This window comes from Typopeltis vanoorti, chromosome 2 (assembly GCF_054136105.1).
Source record: "Typopeltis vanoorti isolate ZY-2024b chromosome 2, IOZ_Tvanoo_1.0, whole genome shotgun sequence".
NCBI lineage: Eukaryota > Metazoa > Arthropoda > Arachnida > Uropygi > Thelyphonidae > Typopeltis > Typopeltis vanoorti.
Window position 1 is genome coordinate 50,218,844 of NC_143550.1, and position 25,392 is coordinate 50,244,235.

General features: G+C 35.8%; 1 protein-coding gene across 4 annotated transcripts in view; it reads right to left on the bottom strand.

Moving 5' to 3' along the window:
* CSN1b (COP9 signalosome subunit 1b) overlaps nt 1-25,392 on the bottom strand; it is a 279,185-nt gene that overhangs the window by 185,794 nt on the left and 67,999 nt on the right. For all 4 annotated transcript variants that reach the window (XR_016549486.1, XM_090404906.1, XM_090404895.1 and 1 more), the window contains exons 6-8: nt 24,311-24,388; nt 12,271-12,411; nt 2,179-2,273 (exon numbers count right to left, since the gene is read on the bottom strand). Coding sequence is in view for 3 of the 4 variants with exons in the window: in XM_090404906.1 (XP_090261032.1) it covers nt 2,179-2,273; nt 12,271-12,411; nt 24,311-24,388 (314 nt within the window). In the remaining variant the exon portion in view is untranslated. The remainder of the gene's footprint in view (nt 1-2,178; nt 2,274-12,270; nt 12,412-24,310; nt 24,389-25,392) is intronic.

A 25,392-nucleotide genomic window follows, 5' to 3' on the forward strand; every position in this document is an offset into this window, starting at 1 on the left:
ATAGTCAATGAGACTTTTCTTATTCCTTGCCTCTTCTCTCCATGTGAATTTGTGCACATTTTTATGTTGGAACATGGTGTTAGTAATAACAAGTCCATGTCCTGAGCAGAAATCCAACAAGTATTTGCCATTATTATTAGCTTTGCTCTTTTCTCCAAATTTTCCCAAAATATTTTTGTATGTCTGATAATCATTTCCTACTCTGCTATTTAGATCTCCAACAAGGACCAACTTTTCATTTTTCATTGTGTCAGTTGCTTTTTCTAAAGCCTCAAAAAATTCCTCCACTTCTACCTTAGGAGAACCTTCTGTGGGACCATAGACACAAATAAGTCTCATTGTCCAGTTCCCCATTCTGATATTTGCCCACATCACTCTACTTGAAATTGCCTGCCATTCAAGAAGATTAGCCTCGTGCTTTGTGTTGAATACTATGGCTACTCCTTCTTTTCCTTGATTGTCATTGCCTGAATATAACATTTTGTATTTATTGCTCAGAAAGAGCTCTCCAGTTTGGGTCTTTTTTTTGTTTCAGTCACCCCTATTATGTCGATCTGGTACTTATCTAATTCCTCAGTTAGCTCAATTTCTTTGCCAATCAGGCTTCTTATGTTGATAGTACCAATCTTCAATTCTGATGATATTGAGTTGGGGTGTGTTTTAGGATTTGTTCCAGTAGCTGACTTTTCGCTGTTTACCCTGGCGAAAATAACAGGGGCTCGTTTAACTGGTCAACGCGCCAGCCGGCATGAAATTCTATCATGTTGTACCATCATTTAATATTGTGTTTTAAGCCAATAAGAATACAATTTGGTTGGCTAAATCCCAAATTCCTCGTTCGTTCAGTATCCAGGTAGATACCTAACAGGGGGCACCACAAGAAGGTGAGGATTGGACATTAGGTCAGAAGCCCTGGTCAGTTCTCCACATTCCTTTAAAGGCTATGTGGAGGTCTCTTCTCAGTTATACAGCTTTGACCCTTAAGCACCCCTGAGATGTTAATCTCAGCTCTTTATTTGATGCAGATGATGTCATAATTTTAAATAAATCCAGGACAAGTTTGCAGGGTACCCTGCCCAAATTGGATAACTGCTGTAATAAATTCAGTATGAAAAGCAACATTAAAAACACAAAGGCAATGAATATAGACATTGAAAACATCAACTGCATCCTGAATGAAGAATCTATAGTACAAGTAAAACATTTCGGCTATTAAGGCACACTTTTAATGAAAATGGCAAATTAAATATGGAAATAGCCAAAATAATTAATACAGCTGGTAGGGTTGAAAGTCATTTAACTAAATTTATATGGAATAGGAGAGAAATTAGTCAAAATACTGAAGCTGTATTAAAAGCTTTATACAAAATTGTTCAACAAAATTTTAACTTATGGATTTAACAGCTGGGTTTGAAATAAAACACTTATCTAAGACTGGAGACCACAAATATGAGAGTTCTGAGAACAATTTGGGGGGCGGGGGGTGAACAGATAGCATCAATGGCAACATCATGCTAAAAATGAGGATATTAGGAAATAACTTGGCATTGTTATCTTTCAGGAATATGTGCGAGTAGAACTAATCTCAGGTGTTATATTGGAGGTTTAATGAAGTATTGACAGTACTAGGAAAGGATTAAGAACTAATTTTAATGCTTCTAATATTTTGTCTCAGTCACTGAGGTATCTTCATGGAGTACAAGTAATGCTTGTAACACACACACACAATACTTAATGAAACGTGTGAGTGACTCTTAAAGTCCCATCTAGGTGGTGTGCCCTCTATGAGCGTTTTTAGGTGGCCTAGGAGATGTAATTTACATCCTAGATAGACCTAGACAGGACTTTAGAGTCACCAACGTGTTTCATTACTCCTGAAAGTAAATATCAGTAATTTGATGATGATAATAAAAATGGAAAAAAATCCTTTGCCCACTTATGGTAATAACATGACCATGAGTACAATGGTACTCATGGTACCAACCTTTGGCTTACAATCTTTTTGTGAATGGTAGTGACAAGTAATCATCCCAAAATGCTACTCTGAAGCACAGGATGATCTTAAGCTGATATGATACATTCAAACACATTTAGCATGGCTTAAACTTAGAATAGTAGAAATCCCTTGACAATGGATCATATACTGACAAAGCAATAGAAAAATGAATTTTTACTTACCTACTAGATATAACATTTTTTAATAATTCTTGTCTATCAAATGATGCTAATGCACACAGTCCACCATACATAGCAACATTGTTTGGAGACAGCAACTGAAACAAAAAAAAAATCTTTCATTTTTTGTTTTTCTAATAGTTATCCTGTGAAATATTTAGAAACATTTACCATCATAGCTGTCCTCAACTCAATACTGTCACTTGGTATTAAACAAAAAATTTTCACTCTTCCTTCTTGTTTCTTCAAGAAATTCTTTCACATCCTCCTTCACACTGTATTTATCACTATATCCCTGGAAATTGAAAAAGAGTGTGATTTGCAAGTGTTTGAGGAATACATCTTTCACTTGAAGAGTGGCAAATGAGTTGAAAATGAGTTGAGTTCAAAAGCTTTTGCAAAATACTACTGTGTAACAATTCCTCTTACCCATATTGTATATACAGGAATCCCTCACTTCACATGGTTTCGAATCATATGCTTTTCAAATTAACACAGTTAATAAAGTGATAGTCTGCACGGTTAGCCTAGTGGCTGTGCGCTTCACAATCATATGCCTGGGGAAGGAGTGTCCTAGGTTCAATTCCCGTCGGAGACATGAAGAGCTGAAGGATCCTCCTCAGCCATAGCCAAGTTAGCCGGTCTTGGGAGTGGGCAGTAGGGTTTTTTCCCCCAGTTTATCCTTGGGTTTTTCATCCCACAAACAGGCAAACCAGACCTGTGAACATACAGGATACAGCCATAGGATATAGTATGGCAAGGAAGGCAATAGGAAACCACCTTGCTCATAGTCACTTCCCTAGTATGGTAGCATAGCTGCCCCTACCATCCATATGGATGAAAGGAAACTAATCATCATCAATAAAGTGCAATATATAATATATAATGCATATAACTTTGTAAAAAGCCTCAGCTCTGTGGCAACATAGTGAATATACATGTTTACATACTGACATACTGTGATATAGTTAGTGGTTCAAGCCACCATTAAATAATCACATGTTGAATAACTGCCTATTGCCTCTTATAAATATTATTATATTAAAAAGTTATTTTTTGCTGTTGATTATGAATAGAAGGAACAGTGAAAGAGTGAGTACCAATGGCAAAAAGTTATCACTTTAGATCTAAAACTTGACTTAATTGTTGCAACTTTAAACGACAACTTAAGGAATTGATCTTAACCTCAATCATAGAATGAAAGACTACCTTAATATAGACAAAGCTTAAGCAGTTACTGTGGCATGTATAACACACAAAAAGAAATGAAAGTCAGTGCCAACTATTTTGTTCAAATTTTATATTTCTCAAGAAAATCATTTTCGTTTAAATACACTTGTATAATTATGAATACATATTACACAGATATTAATAAACTTTCAATTGTTACAAACATTATATTATTCTATATAGTCATACTGGCAGACAGGCATAATAATACCAGTCTTTAAGAAGGGAGACCAGAAGGATTGCAGTAACTATCGTGGCATCTCTCTGCTCAGCCTGCCTGGGAAAGGGTATGCTAGGTGCTTGGAAAGACGGTGCAGGAGCATAATTGAGCAAAGTTCCAGGAAGAACAATGTGGCTTTCATCCTGGTAGAAGCACAACTGACCAAATCTTCACTTTAAGGCAAGTCTTTGAGAAATTTTGGTAATATGCCAAGAATGTCTACCCATGTTTTGTGGACTTGGAGAAGGCATATGACCGGGTTCCTCAGGATAAGCTTTGGCAAGTAGTACAGGAGTATGGAGAGGATGGCCAACTATTAGCTGCCATCAAGTCCCTGTATGAATGCCCAGAGTTTTGTGTCAGGGTAAACAGCACAAAGTCTGAACCCTTCACAGTCTCCGTTGTCATGCCAAGGGTGTGTTCTGTCACCCCTCCTTTTCATAATATTTATGGACTGGATTGATAGGCACAGCCGAGGCAGTGAGTGTGTCAGAATTGGAAGATGTAGCATTAGATATAGCACTAGGTCATCTGCTTTTTTGCAGATGACCTAGTTCTGCTTAGCTCTTCCACAGATGGCCTCTAGCAAACTCTAGATAGGTTTGTAGCTGTTTGTGCAGACACTGGAATGAAGATCAGTGTGGCCAAAACTGAAACATATGCGATCTCAAAACAACCATCCCAGTGCACTCTAAATGTAAGTGGAGTCCCAATGAGGCAGGTGGAGAAGTTTAAATACCTTGGGTCCATATTCACAAATGATGGAAAATGGGACGTAGAGCTAGATACTCGAATTGGCTTAGCAAGCTCAATATTCTGGGAACTTGGCCGTTCGGTAGTATTGAAGCGGGAGTTAAGCCAGAAGGCAAAGCTGACTGTCTTCAATACAGTCTATGTCCCCATCCTCACCTATGGTCATGAGAGTTGGGTAATGACCGAAAGAATGCAGACACGAATCCAAGCGGCTGAAATGAGGTTCCTTCGAGGGGTTGCGGGGCTGACAAGGCTCGACAGAGTCAGAAGCTCTGCAATTCGGGAAACCCTCAATACTCAATCGCTGCTTCTCCATGTTGAGAGATCACAGTTACGTTGGTACAGGCACCTGGTCAGAATGCCACAAGAGAGGCTTCCTCAGCAGGTCCTCTTTGCCAAGCCAGAGGGTGGGCGGCCACATGGAAGACCAAGGACTCGCTGGATAGATTATATCCAAAACCTTGGGTGGACACGTATGGGAATCCCACCAGAACACCGGAGCTTGGTGGCAGAGGATCATGACCATTGGAAGTTCCTCTTGTAGCTGTTGCCCCCACAACCCAATTAGGAAAGGTGGGCCTTGAAGATGTATGTATGTATAGTCATACTGGCGGTAAAAAAAAAATGTACTTTTAAAATTAAGTAGATTTTGAAAATTCATAGATGAGAAAAATTATAATTTTTTTCATAGTTTATTATATTCAATAAACACCTTTTCCACTTAGCATGCCATTTTCATGGGATACATTAACCATGTAAAGCAAGTGTCCTGTATAATGATATTATAATATCAGAATCAAAGAAAAAGTTAGAAATATTAACCTTGGTGACATTATTATTATTAAACTTCCAGGGAGTCAAAGACACATCAAGGGAGGTCATACATCACCTACTCCAGCTGTCATATCTTCTCTTAAAATTGTTCATACTAGATGTACTTGCTACTTCAACAGACAAACTGTTCCACTCAGTCATGGTTCTCTGAGAGAAAAATCTAGCTCTTACCTCTTTCTTAACTGAATACAACCTTAACTTCCAAGGATGCCGACAATTGATAACACCCTCTGTAAGTATATAGACCTCAATCATATCCCTATTCTTTCAACTGTTCACCTTGTCTTGATTTCATAATCTCTTTCACCTGTTTGCCTTATCTTGATTTCATAATCTCTTTCACCTGTCTACTATTGTCTACATTTCATAATTCTGATATTTGTAACTCCTATTTACATCTTTGCAATGTTTCTCTGTTCCCTCCAAACCAAAAGACCAAATCAGCACACAGTGCTGATTTGGTCTTTTGGTTTGGAGTACAGGTGCAGACTTTTCAAAGACTTGAAAACAGGCAAAATTACTTCGATAACTTTATATGTCAATATATGTTTCAACATCACAATTATCCTCAGGATTGTATTTGCAAGTTTTGCTATATGACCCTTGAACTTCAAATTTCTGTCCACCATAACTCCAAGATCACCAAGTTATGCCAAAGTGCATAATGTTACACTTACTAACATTGAAATGACAGCCATTATCATTTGCCCACACTACCAGACTATTCAAATCACCTTCTAAATGCTGTATATCAGTAGCATCTCTGATTGCCCTGCCTTCATCAGTAAACAACTAAAGATCTTGTGTCAGGGCTTTTCCAATATCATTAATATATAGATTAAACAACAAAATCGTCCATTTTGTTGTTTAATTTTGTTGAGTATCTGGGATACATCACTGGTCATCCTAAATCTGGCAGATTCACATTCCCATATACAACTTTCTGATACCTATCCATCATCCACCCACTTATCCAAGTAAATAGTTTACACTTCAATCCCATATTCTTCAGTTTATGCAACAGCCCCTCATGTGTATCCTATCAAATTGCTTTAGCAAAGTCCAACAGTATCATAGTGTATCCATTCCCTTTATCCAACTCAGCCATAACATTATAAAATACATGCAAATTGCTCAGGCGTGACCTCTCTTTAGTAAACCAATGCTGTTCCTTGCAAAGTATAGCTTCTTTATCCATCCATTATTCTTGATATATATAAGGTTATGCCACCTTAAAACACAGTAGTAGTAAACATTGTCAGCCTGGCTGACTGAATGGTTAGCATATATGCTCCCCAAAGAATAGGCTGTAAGTTAGAATACAGCAATGGGCATGGATGTATGTGATTGTCTTTAGGTGGCAGATGAATCGCCTGGTGTGAGATCAACTCATCACTTATTGGAGGCATTTTATTACTTCCTGAATATAACATCTTGCATTTGTTATTTAGAAATAATACCAATTATGTTAACCTATTATCTCTCCAATTCTTCTGCCAGCTCCACTTTTCTCTTGACAATTCTTACAATGATGATGCATATCTTGAATTCTGTGGATGTTGAGTTGCAGTATGATCCAGTAGATGAGTAAACAACACCCCCCTCCAACAGCAGGGGTTGTTGTTTCACTAGGCGAGCCAGATGGCATACATGAAGCCAACACACAGAATACACCATGTTCAACTAAATCCCAGTATGCAGGTAGATATCCACTAATGGGATATGTCACATGAAAGTGAGAACTGGAGATTAGGTTAGAATTCACAGTCAATTCTCCTCATTCCTTAAAAGGCTAAGTGGTGATTTCCTCCCAGTTATCTAACTGCTCTGACACTTAAGCAATTCCTCTCAAGCTTGATTTTGCTTTTAGTTATTTTGCATTTAAAATTCTTGGCAACTTAATTCATGTAATTTTTATAAAAAAAATTTCCATCCATCCATCTTCAAGGCCCACCTTTCCTAATTGGGTTGTGGGGGCCGCAGCTGCAAGGGGGGCTTCCAATGGTCACGATCCTCTGCCACCAAGCTCAGGTGTTCTGGTGGGACTCCCAGATGTGTACACCCAAGGTTTTGGATAATCGATCCAGCAAGTCCTTGGCCTTCCACATGGCCTCTCACCCCCTGGCTTGGCAAAGAGGACCTGCTTGGGAGCCTCTCTCTTGGAGCATTCTGACCAGATGCCCGTATCATCATAACTGTGATCTCTCAACACAGGGAAGCAGCGGTTGAGAATTGAGGGTTTCCCAAATTGCAGAGCTTCTGACTCAGTCGAGTTTTGTCAGCCCTGCAACCTCTCAAAAGAACCTCATTTCAGCCACTTGGATTCGTGTCCACATTCTTTCGGTCATTACCCAGCTCTCATGACCATAGGTGAGGTTGGGGACATAACTTGCTGAGCCAATTCGAGTATCTAGCTCTATGCCACTTTCCATCACTCGTGAATATGGCCACAAGGTATTTAAACTTCTCCACCTGCCTTGGTGGGACTCCACTCAAATGTAGAGTAGTGCATTGGGATGGTTGTCTTGAGACCACCATCTTGGCCACACTGATTTTCATCCCAGCTTCTGCACAAACAGCTACGAACCTATCCAGGGTCCGCTGGAGTTCCTCTATCTGCCGGTTCAGATACAGGGACTTGATGACAGCTAATAGTTGGCCATCCACTCCATACTCCTGTACTACTTGCCAAAGCTTATCCTGAGGAACATGGTCATATGCCTTCTCCAAGTCCACAAAACATGTGTAGACATTCTTGGCATATTCCCAAGATTTCTCAAAGACTTGCCTTAAAGTGAAGATTTGGTCAGTTGTGCTTCTACCAGGACGAAAACCACATTGTTCTTCTTGGAACTTTGATTCGACTATGCTCCTGCACCTTCTTTCCAAGCACCTAGCATATACTTTACCCAGCAGGCTGAGCAGAGAGAGAGAGAGATGCCACGACAGTTGCTTCAATCTCACTGGTCTCCCTTCTTGAAGACTGGTATTATTATGCCTGTCTGCCACTGCTTTGGTGCTCACTCAGACATCAAAGCAGCCTGACACACTCGAGTCAGCCAGGGAACAATCTCGATTTAAGGCTTTTATTAGCATTTCAGGCCAAATTTTATCATCACCAGCAGCCCTGCCTGATTTTAGCAAAACACATTAAAAAAATTTAATATGTTTAAAATGAAATGACAAATTAGAAGAATTATAAGAAAAAAGAAACAGATTAATAAGATAGTGGTCAGGAGGCCTGAGTTCGATTCTTGGAATTAGAATGATTACTCTTTTTTGGGGAGGATGCTGAGGGCCTAACAACTGGGTCCTGATTACAAACATAATAATAATAATAAAAAACAATGTTTTAAAAAATCAATTTGCTTAATACATTTAATTTAAATTATAACTGGCAGGAAATTAGATTACCTCTTCCTCAACAAGGACCTTTCTATGTATGCTATGGATTTAGGCAATTCAGTTCTTATTGATATTGAAATGTTCATTCCCTAGTCTGTTTTAAATTTAATTTCAGACCTTTTTTTAACCTTTCATTCTCCAAGATGTGGAGAATACAAGAGATGAATAAGCATGAAACATATCATAACTGGCTTCATTAAAATTTCCATCTTCCTTTTCTGATTATTTTAAAATTTGAAATAGTTGCAAGCAATTATATATATCAATGCATCAAAATTGATTCTGAAATTATCAAAAGCAGGAAACTTGCATCAGGTCCATATGGAAGTCATGCATTCCAGTGCCTTACCAAAAGCTATTAGTCAAAAAAGGGCAAAAGACTTTTTCCTCAAAAAATTTTTGCCCATCTTTTTAAATGCCCTCTAACTTTTCCAAAGATGCAACACAATGTTCCTTTGATTTTTTTGTTTTTGCTAGAATGAAATCAGATGGATCTTGTTCAAAGTGAATACAAAAAAAATCTCCATGTACTAATGGCATTTTCTGATTATTCTGCAGTTCTGTGCTCCTTAGTTCATCTCTGTTCTATATTGCCTTATTCTCTCTTTTTCAACTAGTATCCATCCTACAGTTTGGAAATTAGCCATATTCAACTGCAACTTAAGAAGAATGAAAAATCTTTACCTAAAAAACTACTGGCCTATTTTGCTCACATCAGTTTTCTCTAAAGTAAAGGAGAGTATGATTAACATTCAACTATGCTATCCACAACTAATGACTGCTAGTACAGATTCAGCCACTGCTGATTGACAGGGGATTTGTTTGTCACCATCTCTAAAGATTGTGACATAATCTTTCCACAAATGCTATGTCCAAAGTGGTTGGTCTTAATATCTTTGTTATATCTTATTGCTATGTGTTTACAGTAAGAGTATGTAGTAGTGCATCAGCATGTTTTAAAGGTGATTTCTGTTTAGTTTCAGTGACAGAATTCACACAGATTGGGTTTCAATATGTAATATTATTATTTCAATATGCAATATAAAATATTATTAATGCAAAATAATATAATATAATACAGTATAAAAGTATGAAAACCAGAAAAACTTTTAAAGAAATTTTATTTTGGCTGTTCGACTTTTCTTATGAAAGAGATGACTTAACACTAGTGTATTTTTCTCTTCATAAATCTCTAGATTACAGGCTACTGCATCATGTTTCTCTTTTAAGAGCAGTGAAGCATTAGGATCCATGCACACTAAAAACATACAGCTCTAAAATAGTAAAAATATAGCATGCTGTGCTGAAAGACAACTGAGGAAAGTGCACACATGGGTTAGTTGCCTTGCAGAAGAGCCATTAGATGGCATGCAAATAACATAAGAGATGTTAAGTAAAATTTTTATAATTCACCATTTTTCTAGTCTTTTCACAGTAATATGCGTAAGTTCAAATTTATGTAAGTTTGACTGCCTATATTTCTTTTAAAGTAAAAAATGTATAGTTTATTCATATTAATCTTTTTTTTTTAAATATACTGACAATTCGAAACAACAATTCATTAAGATACTAATATTTCACTTGATTTCAAACCAAACCCGAAAGGAGAAAAAGACAGTTGTCATCACATTCAAGTAACTACTGAAACAATTCAGTAGTTACTTCGAAATTATAAAGAACAAAAGAACCAATACCCTATCATGGTGTCCTCTAGGGCTGGATCAATCTTACAATGATTATAAGTTTTTTTGGTAAATTAATTTTTTTATTAATGCAAGTTTTATGGTTTGGGTAATGTGTCGATACTAATGCTGATTGAGCATCTAATGCAGTGGTCGCCAAAGTGGTCGATATAACATTGTTAGGGGTCGATTCGGGCTCGATAGAAAAATATAAGACATCATTGTATGGGTAATATTTAATTCGGTTAACTTGGATTACTTCCATCCTGAATGACAACGCAATTAAAAGTGAATTGTGGGAACAGTGACATGAATAGGACTTGTAAGATGGAGCAAGGTCATGAGAATAGTTACGGAGGCCAATCAAGTAGGCCAAAATGACGTATTTACCAATAAACGGATGTCGGTGGTTCCCGCCCAGCCGGTGCGTACATGGTTGAAGCTGGTTTTAGTCATGTTAATTCCATTTTAAGAAAACAAAGAAATAAGCTAGATATAGAATTCTGTGGCGATTTAAGGATGAAACTTACTAATTTTGAACTGAACATTTCTAATCTTGTCAAGAGTCACGAAGCACACCCTTCACATTGACAACGTTAGTAAATTGTCTACTAAGTTAATAAAAGTCTTATTTTCATTATTTAAACGAAGGGGATATTAAATCCCACATTATTTCAAAGCCAAATAAGAAACTCATCAAAGAGTTTCATGTCGAATCTGGGATTTAATATCCCCTTCATTTAATATATATATATATACACACACATATATATAAGGAAGATTGTATTATTGTTATTTTGTTATCTAAATTAAATTTTATATTTTACATATTATTTATCCCTCCTATCAAATATGTAATGTTAAAAAGGACGTCAAAAATAAAAACGTATCCCTTTGCCGTTAAGCCAATATAATAATATATACTATATTATACATACAATAAACACTTTAACCATAAAATAAACAATCTAAAAACTCACATAAGCATCTTTTTTGCTTGTCCTATTATAATTACGTAATAGTAAAATAGAGGGGGTCGATAAAATATCAGAAACTCTTGAAGGGGTCGACAATCAAAGAAGTTTGGTGACCCCTGATCTAATGGCTTCTATGTAGTACCACAGTTTTCCTGCATTTAATTATGTGTGAGGGAGGAGGTGTCTATAATGTGGGCTGCCAGTCTCCTGGCATGTAATGGTGACATATGTATTTCTTATATTCCTTATACAGTATTTCTTATATTCTCCAAGAATAGATGTTAAATTACATGTCAGTACATAGGAGGCTAAGACTGCACTTCATAAACTCTTGGATGTGACAAAGGATAGAGTTCATTCTTAGGAGAAAAGAAAACAGTTGTTAATTTGTTGTGGTTTAATAAAAGCAATGTGAATATTATATTTATTTAGCACTTTGTCTTTTTTGACATGCCCTGAATATAGCGGATGGAGATATAGTATGCTTGTGGGTGGGATACAGTATTTTATCTATTTTACAAAGATTACTAATATTAACTAAAAAAAAAGTGTGGTAGATAACTGAGTTCTCTTGCAAGAGCTCTGTCACTGGAACAAATAATCACGACCTATGCATCAGTAATTTACAGATGATGTATTGCTGGGCTAAGCAATAGTGTGACTGTTTATGTATCTTCCAGTTATAATTGTGAATTATTATATCAAACACTAATGATCTAAGTATTTATGCTCTAAGGAACTAGTATGAATTCTACAAAAAGCAACTTGTTTGTCTTGTTTTTCTTTCTCACAATTGCATGCATGCGCACGCACACACACATATTTGCTCCATCCATCTACAATATTGATTCAAGACTAATGAAAAATATCTCACAGAAGTAACATAAAAAACATTTAGTGCTAGTCAAAAAGACTGGTAGCAAATGTAAGTTTTTACTACTTAACATTCTATTGCCAAACAATACTCAGTAGTAGTTGGTATGACTCAACTCACATCAGGAAAGTCACAATGGTCAAAACTAGCCTGTAAGAAGTTTTTTGCTGCAGATTTGTATTTCTTTGTTGCAAGTTCAGCTAGTCCAGCAGCACATCGTAGCTTAGTTAACACAACCTGATTTGTGTCTTTTCCATGTCCCTATAATGTAAAATTGGGAAATAATTATTCTCAAAAATAAAACTTGATTAGTAAAATGAAGAAAATTTTAATATCTCTATGAAATTAAATCAGCAATGTAATGTAACCTTAACATTGTAATAACAATTAGATTATTAAAGTTAGAAAAATAATTGATGAGATATATAACAAACAAGTTTATATAAAATCTTGATACTCTTGATATTTCATAAAAAAAAAAAAATAATCTCAAAGGATTCAACTACTTCTCATTATCAGGAAAACATCATAATCAAATTCTTGATATACATCCTCAAAGGATGTAGAGCATGCTACAAGTTTACATTATTATTAACTGCTATCAACAATTTTCTTCCAAATTAAATCTACTATTTGTTAGGTCATTGATGTTGTCAGATCTCATATTTTGGACTTTTAGTCACTTCTATTTATATAAAACCAGTAATAGGGTTGGTAATGCACAATATACAGCCTCTGACTCTCACCTATGCATTCTCATTGCATGGCCTATTTTCAAAAAAATTTACTCTGCTGTACCTAGCAAGCAATCTGTTGCAAAAGATATCTTCTGATATTGGAGAGTGTCCAACCTTTTCCATGCTCAGACTACTGCTTTTGTTCTACTGATTAAAACACCTGTTCTGAGTGAGTCACAGAAATTATCTCTAAAAGATTATTTTCATAGTTAGAGGAAATGCCAACTAGATCCACTAGGTGGTAGATGATTATCACCCACTGAAACACCTTTACTTATTTGAAACCTAAAGTGGTGAGTGGCCTCCAAAGCAGGGTTTGGAGAAAAAACAACCTATTCTTCAAGGGCATACTAAACATAGACCACAAAACCCTCCATTTCAAGGATACAGCAGTAAAAAAAAAGTGGTGCTGCAGGCTGGATAATAGGTATTATGTGAGCACAAACATGCTAGTAAGGAGTCAGGAGGCTTCCTGGTCAGATGACGCATAATCCTACTAACTACATACCCTGCCAGTTAATGTCTGGAGGGGGAAGTCCAAGTAGTAGTATGTAGAGGCACTGATGAGACCACATTATGGCAAGGTGACTGACTGCTCTCTGTATGAGTGTCATGTCCAAGAGTCTATCTCCTCTCACCATCTCTACTTTATCTTTTCATTACATTCATAATCAATAATGAAACAAACAATGAGTGTGCCAAAGTGTTTAAAATAAACCTCCCTCGAAAACCAATTTTAATGAAAACAAATCAAAAAATAATACAAATCCCCCCCTTAAAAAAAGCTTTCACATCCACTTCACTAACATCCATGGCATAAATGATGTAAACCATCACTTACAAACATCTAGTGTAGACCTTCACCTAATAGAAATCCAAACTGCAGCTGCATCAATAAAAGGACATGCTACCAAGGTGTCTAGAAAGGAAAACTTATTATTAGTTTCTTTTTCCTGGTGAATGGGATTCTATGATGAAGCCTATTGAGGTGAGAGAGGAAAGAGTCTAATGTATCTGGGCTATGAGGCCAAATGGAGAACACATCATCCACATATCTTAACCAGATAGAAGGTTTGAGAGGGACCGAGTCAAAAGTTTGTTTTTGCAAAACATTCCATAAGAAAACTGGCAAGGACGGTGAGAGGGGAGAACATGTAGAGGTACCCTCTATCTATTTATAAAGTTTGTGCTTCCAAGAAAAATCCAGAATAGATAGCAGAGGAAAACAGATCAGTAATATTAGGAGGAAAAACTTCCTTCATAAGTGATACAGTGTCATTTAAGAGGATATTGATAAATAGTGAGGTGATATCAAAGCTAACTAAAATATCTGTATTATTTAAAATTAAAATCTCAAAAATAGACAGTTTTTTTATATAGTAAGTGGTATGACCAGTGAGAGGGTAAGAGAGCTTGCTGACTGATTGCTAATTTGTAGCATGGGGAATCTGTAGCATCTACTGTAGGTCTTAGGAGGAAATTGAGTTTGTGTATTTTTGGTAATCCATATATCTGGGGGATTGAAGGGTTAAAATTTTTTTTTGTGATTTCAGGAGGCCAGGAAGAAACTTTTTGTGCAGACTTTTTAATTTTATGATCTAAGATTTGGTGGGATTGTAATCTAAAAGTCTGTAGACTGCAGTCTCTGAGAATGATGTCCATTTTTCTATTATATTCACTGGTATTAAGAAAACAGTAGCACTCCCTTTATCAGCACTCCCTATATCAGAAATGATGACTAAACTGCTATCTTTGTATAGTTTTTTGATGGCATTGAGTTGGCAACTTGCCAATGCATTATTTCTTTTACCACATGAGTGGCATCTGTGCCTTTGTGAGATCTGACATTGATTGCTAGAGAATGTCAAATAAATACAGAATCATTAGAACAGTGACTTCACTGTTCACAACTCTGAATGGTTCCCACCACAAATGATCCAGCTGGACAAGATGCAGAATAATTTGCTATAAGTGATGACCCAATATCTACCAACCTGAATTCCTGACGACTCTCTGCCAAGTTCTGAGTCCATATATGCTGCTGAGGTTATCTCCTCCTCTTAGTAACTCAGATCACAATCTTGTACAAGTTTCCTCTCTCACAAAATATCCTCCAAATTATTCCCAACTTTGTGCCCATTAGTATCATAAAGATGGCAAGTCAGATAACATGCGAAATGTCCACTCTTCCTTTCCATAGTTAGAATACTGCTTCTGTTCTAATAATTCAAACACCTGCTCTGAGAGAGTCACAGAAATGATCTCTACTAGCATAAAGGCCTTCATTCCTCACAACACCCAAGATTTCCATCAGCTTTCCAATCATAGGTTCAGAAAAAGGTGTACCAAAGTAGTGGTACACAGTTTTTTCTGAACCTATGATTTCCTCCTGCCACTTAGATGGCAGAAGGGAAAAAACTCAGCTTGTCACGGATGGCTTGCATCAAGAAATCCAGCTGTATACTAGACCTGGGCTGAAATGCATAATAAATGCAAAACAACCAAAGGACCAACAGCAGAAAACTTACCTCCTGTCCAAATGGCAACTGAGCCATCTGGTCACTTGCAAAGACCAGCTGCAATTCTGCCCATCTGTCAGCCAGATGGCACCACTGTCACTGATCACAAGAATACTAAATAGCTTAGACCAAAAGTGTTCAGATCCCCATAGCATCTCTCCAGGTGTACTCAAACACTTTGCTACAGAGCTAATATCTGTCCTATACTGTATCTACAATCTTTTATACTCTGCTAGCACTTATCTTAATGCATAAAATCAAGTACATATCCAACCTATTCCAAAAAAAAGAGAGAGGATATAAAAGTCTACTTTCAAACTACCATCTTATTGCAATTACCTCAATCCTCTCCAAAATAACAGAGAAAGTAACCAACAGTTAATTTCTTGGCTACCTAGACATACCAGTTATCAACTACCAGTATGGATTCTACTGGTTTAGAATGGCTGATGTTATGTTATGTTTAAGTTTCACCACCACCACCACCACCAATGTAAGAGTGCTTTAGGATTTCTGTCCTATCATCTACCTGTTCTTTCTCCAATACATAAATGACTTACTCTCAATCACCACCAATTTTTTTTTTTTTTTTTTCGTTTTCCAGAACAATTTTATCAAGCAAGGGAAAGTTTGCAAAATTACCATTTTGAACTCGACATATCCGAATTTTTAGTTTTTCAATAAAAGCAAATAATTTTTCACTAGATGTTATTATGTTCTTATCATACCCTTGTATTGATATATTTAATTCATTTAGGTGAGCAAAAATATCTGCTAAGTAGGCCAATCGAATTACCGCATCTCTTCTTTCAAAGTCTTGAACTAAATTACAATTGTGGTTAGTAAGAAACTGAATAATCTCCTCGTGCATTTCAAAAACCCTGCTAAGCATACATCACTTGGGGAGCCATCTTATGTCAGTGTGATAAAGAAGCACACTATGGTTAGCACAGATTTCTTTGCAAAAAAGCATGAAAGATATGATGATTAAGCACCTGTCCTCGAATATAATTTACTATGTTTACCACTGTAGTTAAATATTTTTTTAAAGTTCTCTAGCAAAGTTTTGGATGCAAGTGCATGGGGGTGCAACATGAAATGTGTTATTGTAACTTATGATACTTCTTTTTTGATATAGGCACAAAAAAAAAAACGGAATTATTGCCTAACATTGCAGGTGTACCATCAATATATTTTGAGCTAATCACATCCATTGGTATTTGATGTCTCAAGAAAAAGTTTTTAATGTGATTAAAAACATCAATTCCTTTTGCTGTCAGTTCTAGTTGATCACAAAATAAAAATTCTTCCAAAATTTCCTTTTCCTTTATGTATCGCACAAAAAATAAAAACTCACTGCAAAGCAACAATTATCAATGTCAGTTGACTCTTCCAATTGAATACACACTTTTAGAGGACTGGTTTTAATATCTTGTACTACTTGCAGTAAAATATCCTGACTGATGTCTTGAATGCATGATTGAATCACATCATTTGATAATGGAATCTGCTGAATTTTCTTATGTGCTTCAAAACCTAATACAATCTTCACAATTTCCAATGCACATGGTTTTACCAATTCTTCAGCTATTGTATGAGGCTTTTTTTTCATTATGCACAGATATGCCACCTGATAAGAAGCTTCTAGCAAAAGCTTCTGAACTACCACAGAGTCAAATTTTGTAATGGTACTGCTGCTATCGAATCATGCCTTCTTAGACTGCAAGACATTAAGTGTTATGTCCTGCAGCTTTACCACCATGCTGATTGTTGAAATGTTCTAACAACTTTGACGGTTTAAGATTGGAGTTTGAAAATATTTTGCAACATAAAATGCATTGTGATCTTTGAGTACTGTCTTTCTCTGTTGCACAAGTAAATCCATAAGCAACATAATCGTCTTTCCATTGGCATCTGTTTGACATAGCAAGGATTACTACAAATAATAAATTATTATTTACATATTATTTAACTGCACATTTGGCCATGGTTCCTTAAGAAAATTATAAAATAACATGTAAATAAAAATTAATTTTAGTTCTTAATAAACTTTTCAAAATTCGAGAGAAAAAAATTTAATCAATTGTTCTTTACTTACTGATTATTGCCAGTAAAACAAAAAAAAAATAGCATTCGTTTGTCACTTGCTCCACATTGTTGATGTTTCTCATGACAATGGCGAATGTATGCGCAGCAAGTATCCATGCGTTCGGCTTGGACGCATGCATGAGCGTTTGTGAATGGCAATACATTCGGGGATATTTTTTGAATATAGTGGCTTTTAATTTCTTAAAATGTCATCATCATCATCATATTCCTGCCATGTACCCTCAAGGGGTGTACAGGATATGACAGTACTACATGAAAAAACTACATCATTACTAACTTCCTATCTACAATTTTCCTCCAAATCAGTCTGTTACTTGTCAAGACTCCAACATTATCAGATCTTATATTTCTATCGTCTAAGGCACTTTGTACCGTATCAATCCACCTATATCTTGGTCTTCCTCTGGGTCGTTTTCCTGCCAACCTGGCAGAGAACACTTGTTTTGCTAATCTTTCCTCTCCCATTCTATTTAAGTGACCATACCACCTGAGATTAGCTCTGCTAACACATTCCTGGATGCTGACAATGTCAAGTTCTTTCCTAATATCCTCATTTTTAATATGATATTGCCATTGATGCCATCTGTTCACGCCTCTAATCTTTCTCAGGACTCTCATATCTGCGGTCTCTAGTCTTTGGTCAAGTGTTTTACTTCTGACCCAGCTCTCAGATCCATAAGTTAAAACTGGTTTGAACACTGTCTTGTATACAGCTAATTTAGTTTTCCGACTAATTTCTTTTTTATTCCATATGAATTTATTCAACTGACTTCCCACCATACCAGCTTTGCTGATTCTGTTGTCTATTTCTATATTGAATTTACCATCTTCAGTAAAAATCGTGCCTAAGTAGCTGAAATGTTTTACTTGTTCCACAGATTCTCCATTCACAACACAGTTGACATTTTCAATGATTCTGCCTATTTTCATTGTCTTTGTCTTTTTATTGCTGACCTTCATACCATATCTATTACAACAGCTATTCAATTTAGTCAGAGAATCTTGCAGACTTGTAGCGGATTTATTTAGAAGTATAACATCATCTGCATAAAGCAAAGAGCTGACATTAACATCTCCAATTTTGATATCAGGTTTAATACCACATTCCTTCATAATGTGATCCATATAGATAATGAATAACAGAGGGATTAATGTACATCCTTGTCTCATACCACATTTAACATTAAACCATCTTCCTGTACTTCCTTCAATTCTAACTGCTGACTTACAACTCAAATAAAGACTAAGTATTGCTTGATATAATGCCCCATTGACACCATATAACTGCAGCGTATTGAATAGCTTCTCTCTTGGCACCTTGTCATATGCCTTTTCCAAATCGACAAAACTTAAATACAGATCTTTGTTATATTCCCATGCTTTCTCGACTATTTGTCGTAAAGTGAAGATCTGATCCTGACAGCCTCTATTTGGCCTGAATCCAGCTTGTTCTTCACCAAGCTTTTCTTCCACAATTCTTCTCAACTGTTTCTCAAGTATACTTGCATAGATCTTGCCAGGAACACTCAGTAGGGAAATACCTCTGTAATTCTCACATTCAGTTTTATTTCCCTTTTTATATATGGGTACTATGAGAGCTCTACTCCAATCATCAGGAATTCGTCCCTCTGTCCAGGCTTTCTGAACTATGCAGTGCAGCCACTGTAAGACTCTTATACCACCATACTTCAGCATTTCTGGTCGAATATCATCTACTCCTGCTGCCTTAAGGGTCAAAGCTGTATAACTGAGAGGAGACCTCCACATAGCCTTTAAAGGAATGCGGAGAACCGACCAGGGCTTCTGACCTAATGTCCAATCCTCACCTTCTCGTGGTGCACCCTGTTGGGTATCTACTTTGATACTGAACGAACGAGGATGGGCTGGCAATTTGGGATTTAGCCGACCAAATTGTATTCTTATTGGTTAAACCAAAATAAAAAATGATGGTACAACATTTAATTTGTCATCTTCACTAAAAAGTGTGCCTAATTAGCTGAAATGTTTTACTTGTGCTATAGTTTCTCCATTCAGCATGTAGTTGATGCTTTCAATGTTTCTACTTTTTTCTTTTCCTGTTTTTACCCCCTGTTTTCTTGTCTTCATCTTTTTAATGTTGCTTAAATATACTGGAGTTTTTGAATAAAATTCTATATATAATCTGCTATATGTGTAAGACATGAAAGTTATTTAAATAAAGTTAGTTGGCTGACAAGGAATTTTATAGATCAGTAATCATATTAGCAAGACAACTTGGAAGATTTTAAATTTAATTAAAGGAACTTCCTGTAAGAGAAAAGGAAATTATTTTACAGGCCAGTACAGCTCACAACTTGACTAACTCTAATTTTTAATTCATGTCAAGAAAAGATATTTAGAAATATATATTTCATCGGTTATTCGTTAATCACATGGATTGCATCATGATAATTATGACTCAGTTGGTTGGCTGTAATTGTTAAAATTATTAAATTAATTAATAAAAATTTAATAAATAAAATTGATGACATAACATGACTGAACCAGGCTCTATTAAAGAACATAAGATAAAACAGTATTTTTTGAGGCATTACAGAAAGCAGCTGGCACAAAGAAAAAAAGGAAAAGTTGGTCCTTGTGGATCTAAATAGCAAAGTAGAAAATGATTATCAGACAACATACTGAAACGTTTTGGAAGAATTTCCAAAAAGTGCAAAGCTAATAATAATAGTACATTCCTGCTGGATTTCTGTTCAGAACATGGATTAGTTATTAATAACACCATGTGTCAACATAAAAATGTGCACAAATTCACATGGAGAGAGAGAACATGCAAGAAATAAGAAAAGTCTCATTGACAATGTTATACAGGGTGATTCTAAATTACTGTCGGGGTTTCCGTGGCCTATAATTTTCAAACCGGAAACAACAAAATAAGACTGCTTACAGAATCTGAAAGTGTAATTCAAAATGTTTTATTTGGCAACCCTGTACTCAACTTACTAATGTTTGGGAGATAATATCATGTCATACTTCAAAATGGTTACCGATAGTGTTCAACACCAAAAAGGAGTGGGAAGACCGAGCACTTCGCAGGAAGATGTTGATTGAATCCAGGAAGCATTTTTTGAAGCCCATAAAAATCCACTAGCAAACAGAATTGTTGTTGTGACAGAAACAGTTACACCAGAAATGTTGGAGAACAGTTGGAAGGAAATTGATTATTGCTCGTACATCTTATGTGCCATAAAAGGCACATATGTTGAAGAAGTTGTTTAACATTCTACAGTATTAATTCTATAGGTAATAAAAATTTTTAAATTACACTTTCATATTCTGTAAGCAGTTTTATTTTTTTGTTTCCGATTTGAAAATTATAGCTCACGGAAATCTTGACAATAATTTAGAATCACCCTGTAGTTGATAGCTATTTTCCCAGTGGTTCAGGGCTCAAGAGTATACAGAAGATTTCAAATAGGAAGTGATTACTATGTAGTTTAGAGCAGGATAAAATTGAATTTCACACTGAAAAGAAGAGTGTGTAAGAAAGTTTTAAAAAACAAAGTTGAGCAGTTTTCAGAAATGAACTATATACACAAACGTTATTCAGGGGAAAATGAAAGAGTTTAAAAACGAGAACGACACCCTGGAGATCCAGTGACAAACCCTGAAGTAAACATTGATTGACCAGAGAGGCATGTAGCGAGGTGATCTGCAAGGATAGAAAAATTAGAAAAAAAGATTCAGGAAATTAAAGAAGTAGTCAAAAAAAATAAAGCAATTGATAGTTTCTAGCAAGTAAGTCAACTAGTGCTCTTAGAGAATACAGAGAAAAAATGTGACAAAGTGAAGCACTATGTAAAACTAGCTAAACAAAAGTCATGGGAAGACTTTGGTAAGAACATAAGAAATAAATATCAGGAAGGTGGTAAAATATTCTGAAGGCTATTGAAAAGCTCAGAAACAGGGAAAGAGTATTTTAAAACAAATCAGAAAATCTGAAGATAAAGATATGCTAGATGTTTGGAGTAATTACTTTTAAAGCTTTAAATGTAACAGGTAGTGACAGCATAGTGGTCTAAAATGCTAAAATAAAACAGGAATGCAATTAAGAATATATATAGGTATTTGAAAAAGCTATAAAAAACCTGAAATGTGGAAAGTCAGCTGAAGTAGATGAAATTATTATTGTTATTATTATTATTATATGTGGAGTCTTTGGACTCCAGGGAGTCCAAAGACTCATCGAGGGAGAGTACCCACTCTAAAACTCCGTCTCCACCACTCAATCCACCAACTACAATGAACAGTAACTACCATCATCCACACCAGCGCCATCTACTGCCAGCCATCACCACTAGTATTTTCACAGACAACCACAACATCTATGCCCATGACGGGATTCGAACACGTAGCCTTTTGGCTGGAGAGTCGATATGTTAACCACTTGGCCAACCACACCAACGAAATTCGGCGAGAGATGCTCAAATATGGAGGTATAATAGTTTTACAGCAGCTGCAGTGCATTCAGAAGGCTTGGTCAGAGGGTCTTATTCCAGTTGATTGGAGTAGAGCACTTATAGTACCTATCTATAAAAAGGGAAGTAAATTGAATGTGAGAATTACAGAGGAATTTCCTTACTGAGTGTTTCTGATAAGATTTATGCAAGCATATACCTAAGAAATGGCTGAGACAAATTGTGAAGGGGAAACTTGCAGAAGTAGATTGGGTGAGTGGTTAGCGTATCTGCTCTCTAGCCAAAAGGCTGCGGGTTCGAATCCCACTATGGGCATGGATGTTTGTGATTGTCTGTCAAATTACAAGTGGTGGTAGTGGACAGTAGATGGCATTGGTGTAGATGATGCAATTTGCTTTAGTTGGTAGACTGAGTGGTGGAAATGGAGGGCTGTAGAGTAGATGCCCTCCCTCCCTCCCTAATAATAAAGTAGAAGCTGAGTTTAGAACAAACAGAGGATGTCAGAATCAGATTTTTTCATTAAGACAAATAGTTGAGAAATCGAGAAATCTTGTGAACATAACAAGGATTTGTATTTAAGTTTTCTTGATCTGAAAAAGGCATATGACAAGGTGCCAAGAGAAAAGGTCTTCAAAATACTACAGTTATATGGTGTAAATGGGACATTATATCAAGCATCACACAGTCTCCATTTAAGCTGTAAGTCAGCAGTTAGAATTGGAGGTACAGGAAGATGGTTTGATGCTAAATCAGGTGTGCAACAAGGGTGCACATTATCTCCACTGTTATTTATTATCTGTAAGAAAATGTGGTATTAAATCTGATATCAAAATTGGCAATGCTAATCTTAGCTCTTTATTTTATACAGATGATGTTATACTTCTAAATGAATCCAGCACAATTTTTTTTTTTGCTATTGAGACATTGTAATATAATATTGTTTCTTTTTAATAAACTCCTTATATTACAATGTGATCTCAATACTGAAAACTTTCTACAGAACTGCTTAACCACAAAAACCTACATATAAATCCAACATAAGTCTGTAACTAAACTGAATAAATTGTTGTAATAAATTTGGTAGGAAATTCAGCAATAAAAAGGTACAAATAATGATAATAGGCAGAAACATTGAAAACATCAACTTTATTAATGGAAAGGTATGTTTATATGAAGGTTCCTGAATGGAGAACCTATAGAACAAGTAAAACATTTCAGTTACTTAGACATCATTTTTAGTGAAGATGGTAAATTAAATATGAAAACAGACAACAGAATCAACAAAGCTGGTATGATAGGAAGTTCAGCTGAATAAATTTATATAGAATAAGAAAGAAATTAGAAAAAACACTAAATAGCTATATACAAGACTGTTCAAACCAATTTTAACTTATGTATCTAAGAGCTGGGTTAGAAATAAACTTTTGATCAGAGACTAGAGACCTCAGATATGAGAATTCTGAGAACGATTAGCAGAGTGAACAGATGGCAGTATTACATTAAAAATCAGGATATTAGAAAACAACTTGCCATTGTTAGCATTCAGAAATGTGTTAGTAGAGATAATCTCAGGTGGTATGGTCACTTAAATAGAATGAAAGAGGAAGGGTTAGCAAAACAAGGGCTCCATGCCAGGTTGGCAGAAAAAAGACCAAGATGTAGATGGACTGATACAGAAAAGTGCCTTGAAAGACAAATATAAGATTGGATAATGTTGGGGTCTTGACAAGTGAGAGTAATTTGGAGGAAAATTGTTCATAGGAAGTTAGTAATGGTCTAGTGTTTTCATGTATTACTATCACTTAATCATTCTGTACACTCCCTGAGGGTATATCAGGAATTTGATGACAAGATAAGACAGTAAAGAAGAGAAGGAAAACAGATACATGCTTTTTTTTTTCCTTTCTCTTTGAGTTGAAAAATGTGAAAATAACATAGGATTGTATTCTTTCTGGTGGTGCTCCAGTTTCATTCCTCAGCATCATATTCAATTTTATGTTGGTTTTATCAATTTTATACTGCCATTGATGCCATCTGCTCACTCCGCTAATTTCTCAGAATTCTCATAGAGGTCTCAGTCTCTGTGCTGTAAAGGTATAAAGCATGAGTTTGCTTAATGAGTTTATTCCATTATCATCCTAGATGGACCTAAGCCTCCTGGTTGAAAGCATAGGTCCATTTAGGTATAATAATAGTACCTATCCTTTCTAAAAAGTAGCCTCAAAAAATCTAGAATTCTCATCATTTTGGTGTGAAACCATAAAACAATGAAGCGAAACATATTGTAATCACGTTATTATAAAATGAAGAAACTAATTTATGGATAAAACTACCTCACCTCAGCAACTTCAGGTGTGGCTTCTGCTTTATTAACATAAGTTAAAACATGTGACCAATTCTGTAAATAAACGCTGACCTATTCAAAAGATAAAAGGAAGTGTGTATGTCAATTTTAGAAAGCACAGATATAACCAACATAAAATAATTTTAAAAAAAGTATAGTTATTTACAAACTAAAAGCACACTGATATTACTTAAATAGTTTTTAGAGTAATAATTCTTTAACAACTGTTCTAATGCCATGCATCTTACTCCTGTATGTTTGTCTCATTCTTCTTTCCGTATGAAGTCAAATGAACTATCTACCAATAATCATCTGGACACCCTTGTTATTTGAAGTCGTGGAGCATTCCAGGGTGGTTAACAAGATAAAAACTGGTGTACAGATAGTAGGAATACATAGCAGTTGAATACAGGTGGTATGGCAACACGATGTGAACTCAGTGACTTCGAGATAGGTGTCATTGTGGGCTGTCACACTGGTGGCATGTCCATACGTGCTATTGCCGCTCAACTGGAGAATCCAAAATCAACAGTTAGCAATGTGATCAACAAAAAGAGACATTGTGGCACCATTAGTGCAGGAAAACACACAGAGCAGCTGCCGAAAATGACTAACAGCGACAGGAGAGTGTTAAAAACAGGTGGCACCTGTTTTTAACACCTTGGACACAGCTAACATGCATTAACGGTTGTATAGATCTCTTATTCGGTTTTTTAACGAACTGTTTAGATGTTCACAATACCAACAAATGAACTAATTTTCGCAATTTCTAGTAGTCTGTGCTTTAAACTTTTAGTTCTCTTTCCCCTGAAGACATTAGTCTGATGACTAATGAAACTTGTCGGATGTTGTTTTTAGTACTTGTTTAGTTTTAAAAACAGTTTTCTTTAATAAACATGTAGTCACAAAACCGAATAATTATATTGAACTTCTTAACCACAAAAACCTCTGCAGGAATAATTGATTAGAGTTCTTTCATGGAAATAAAACTGAATGTGAAAATTACAGAGGAATTTCCCTACTAAGGGTTCCTAACAAGTTTTATGCAAGTATACTTGAAAAAGGCTAAGGAAATT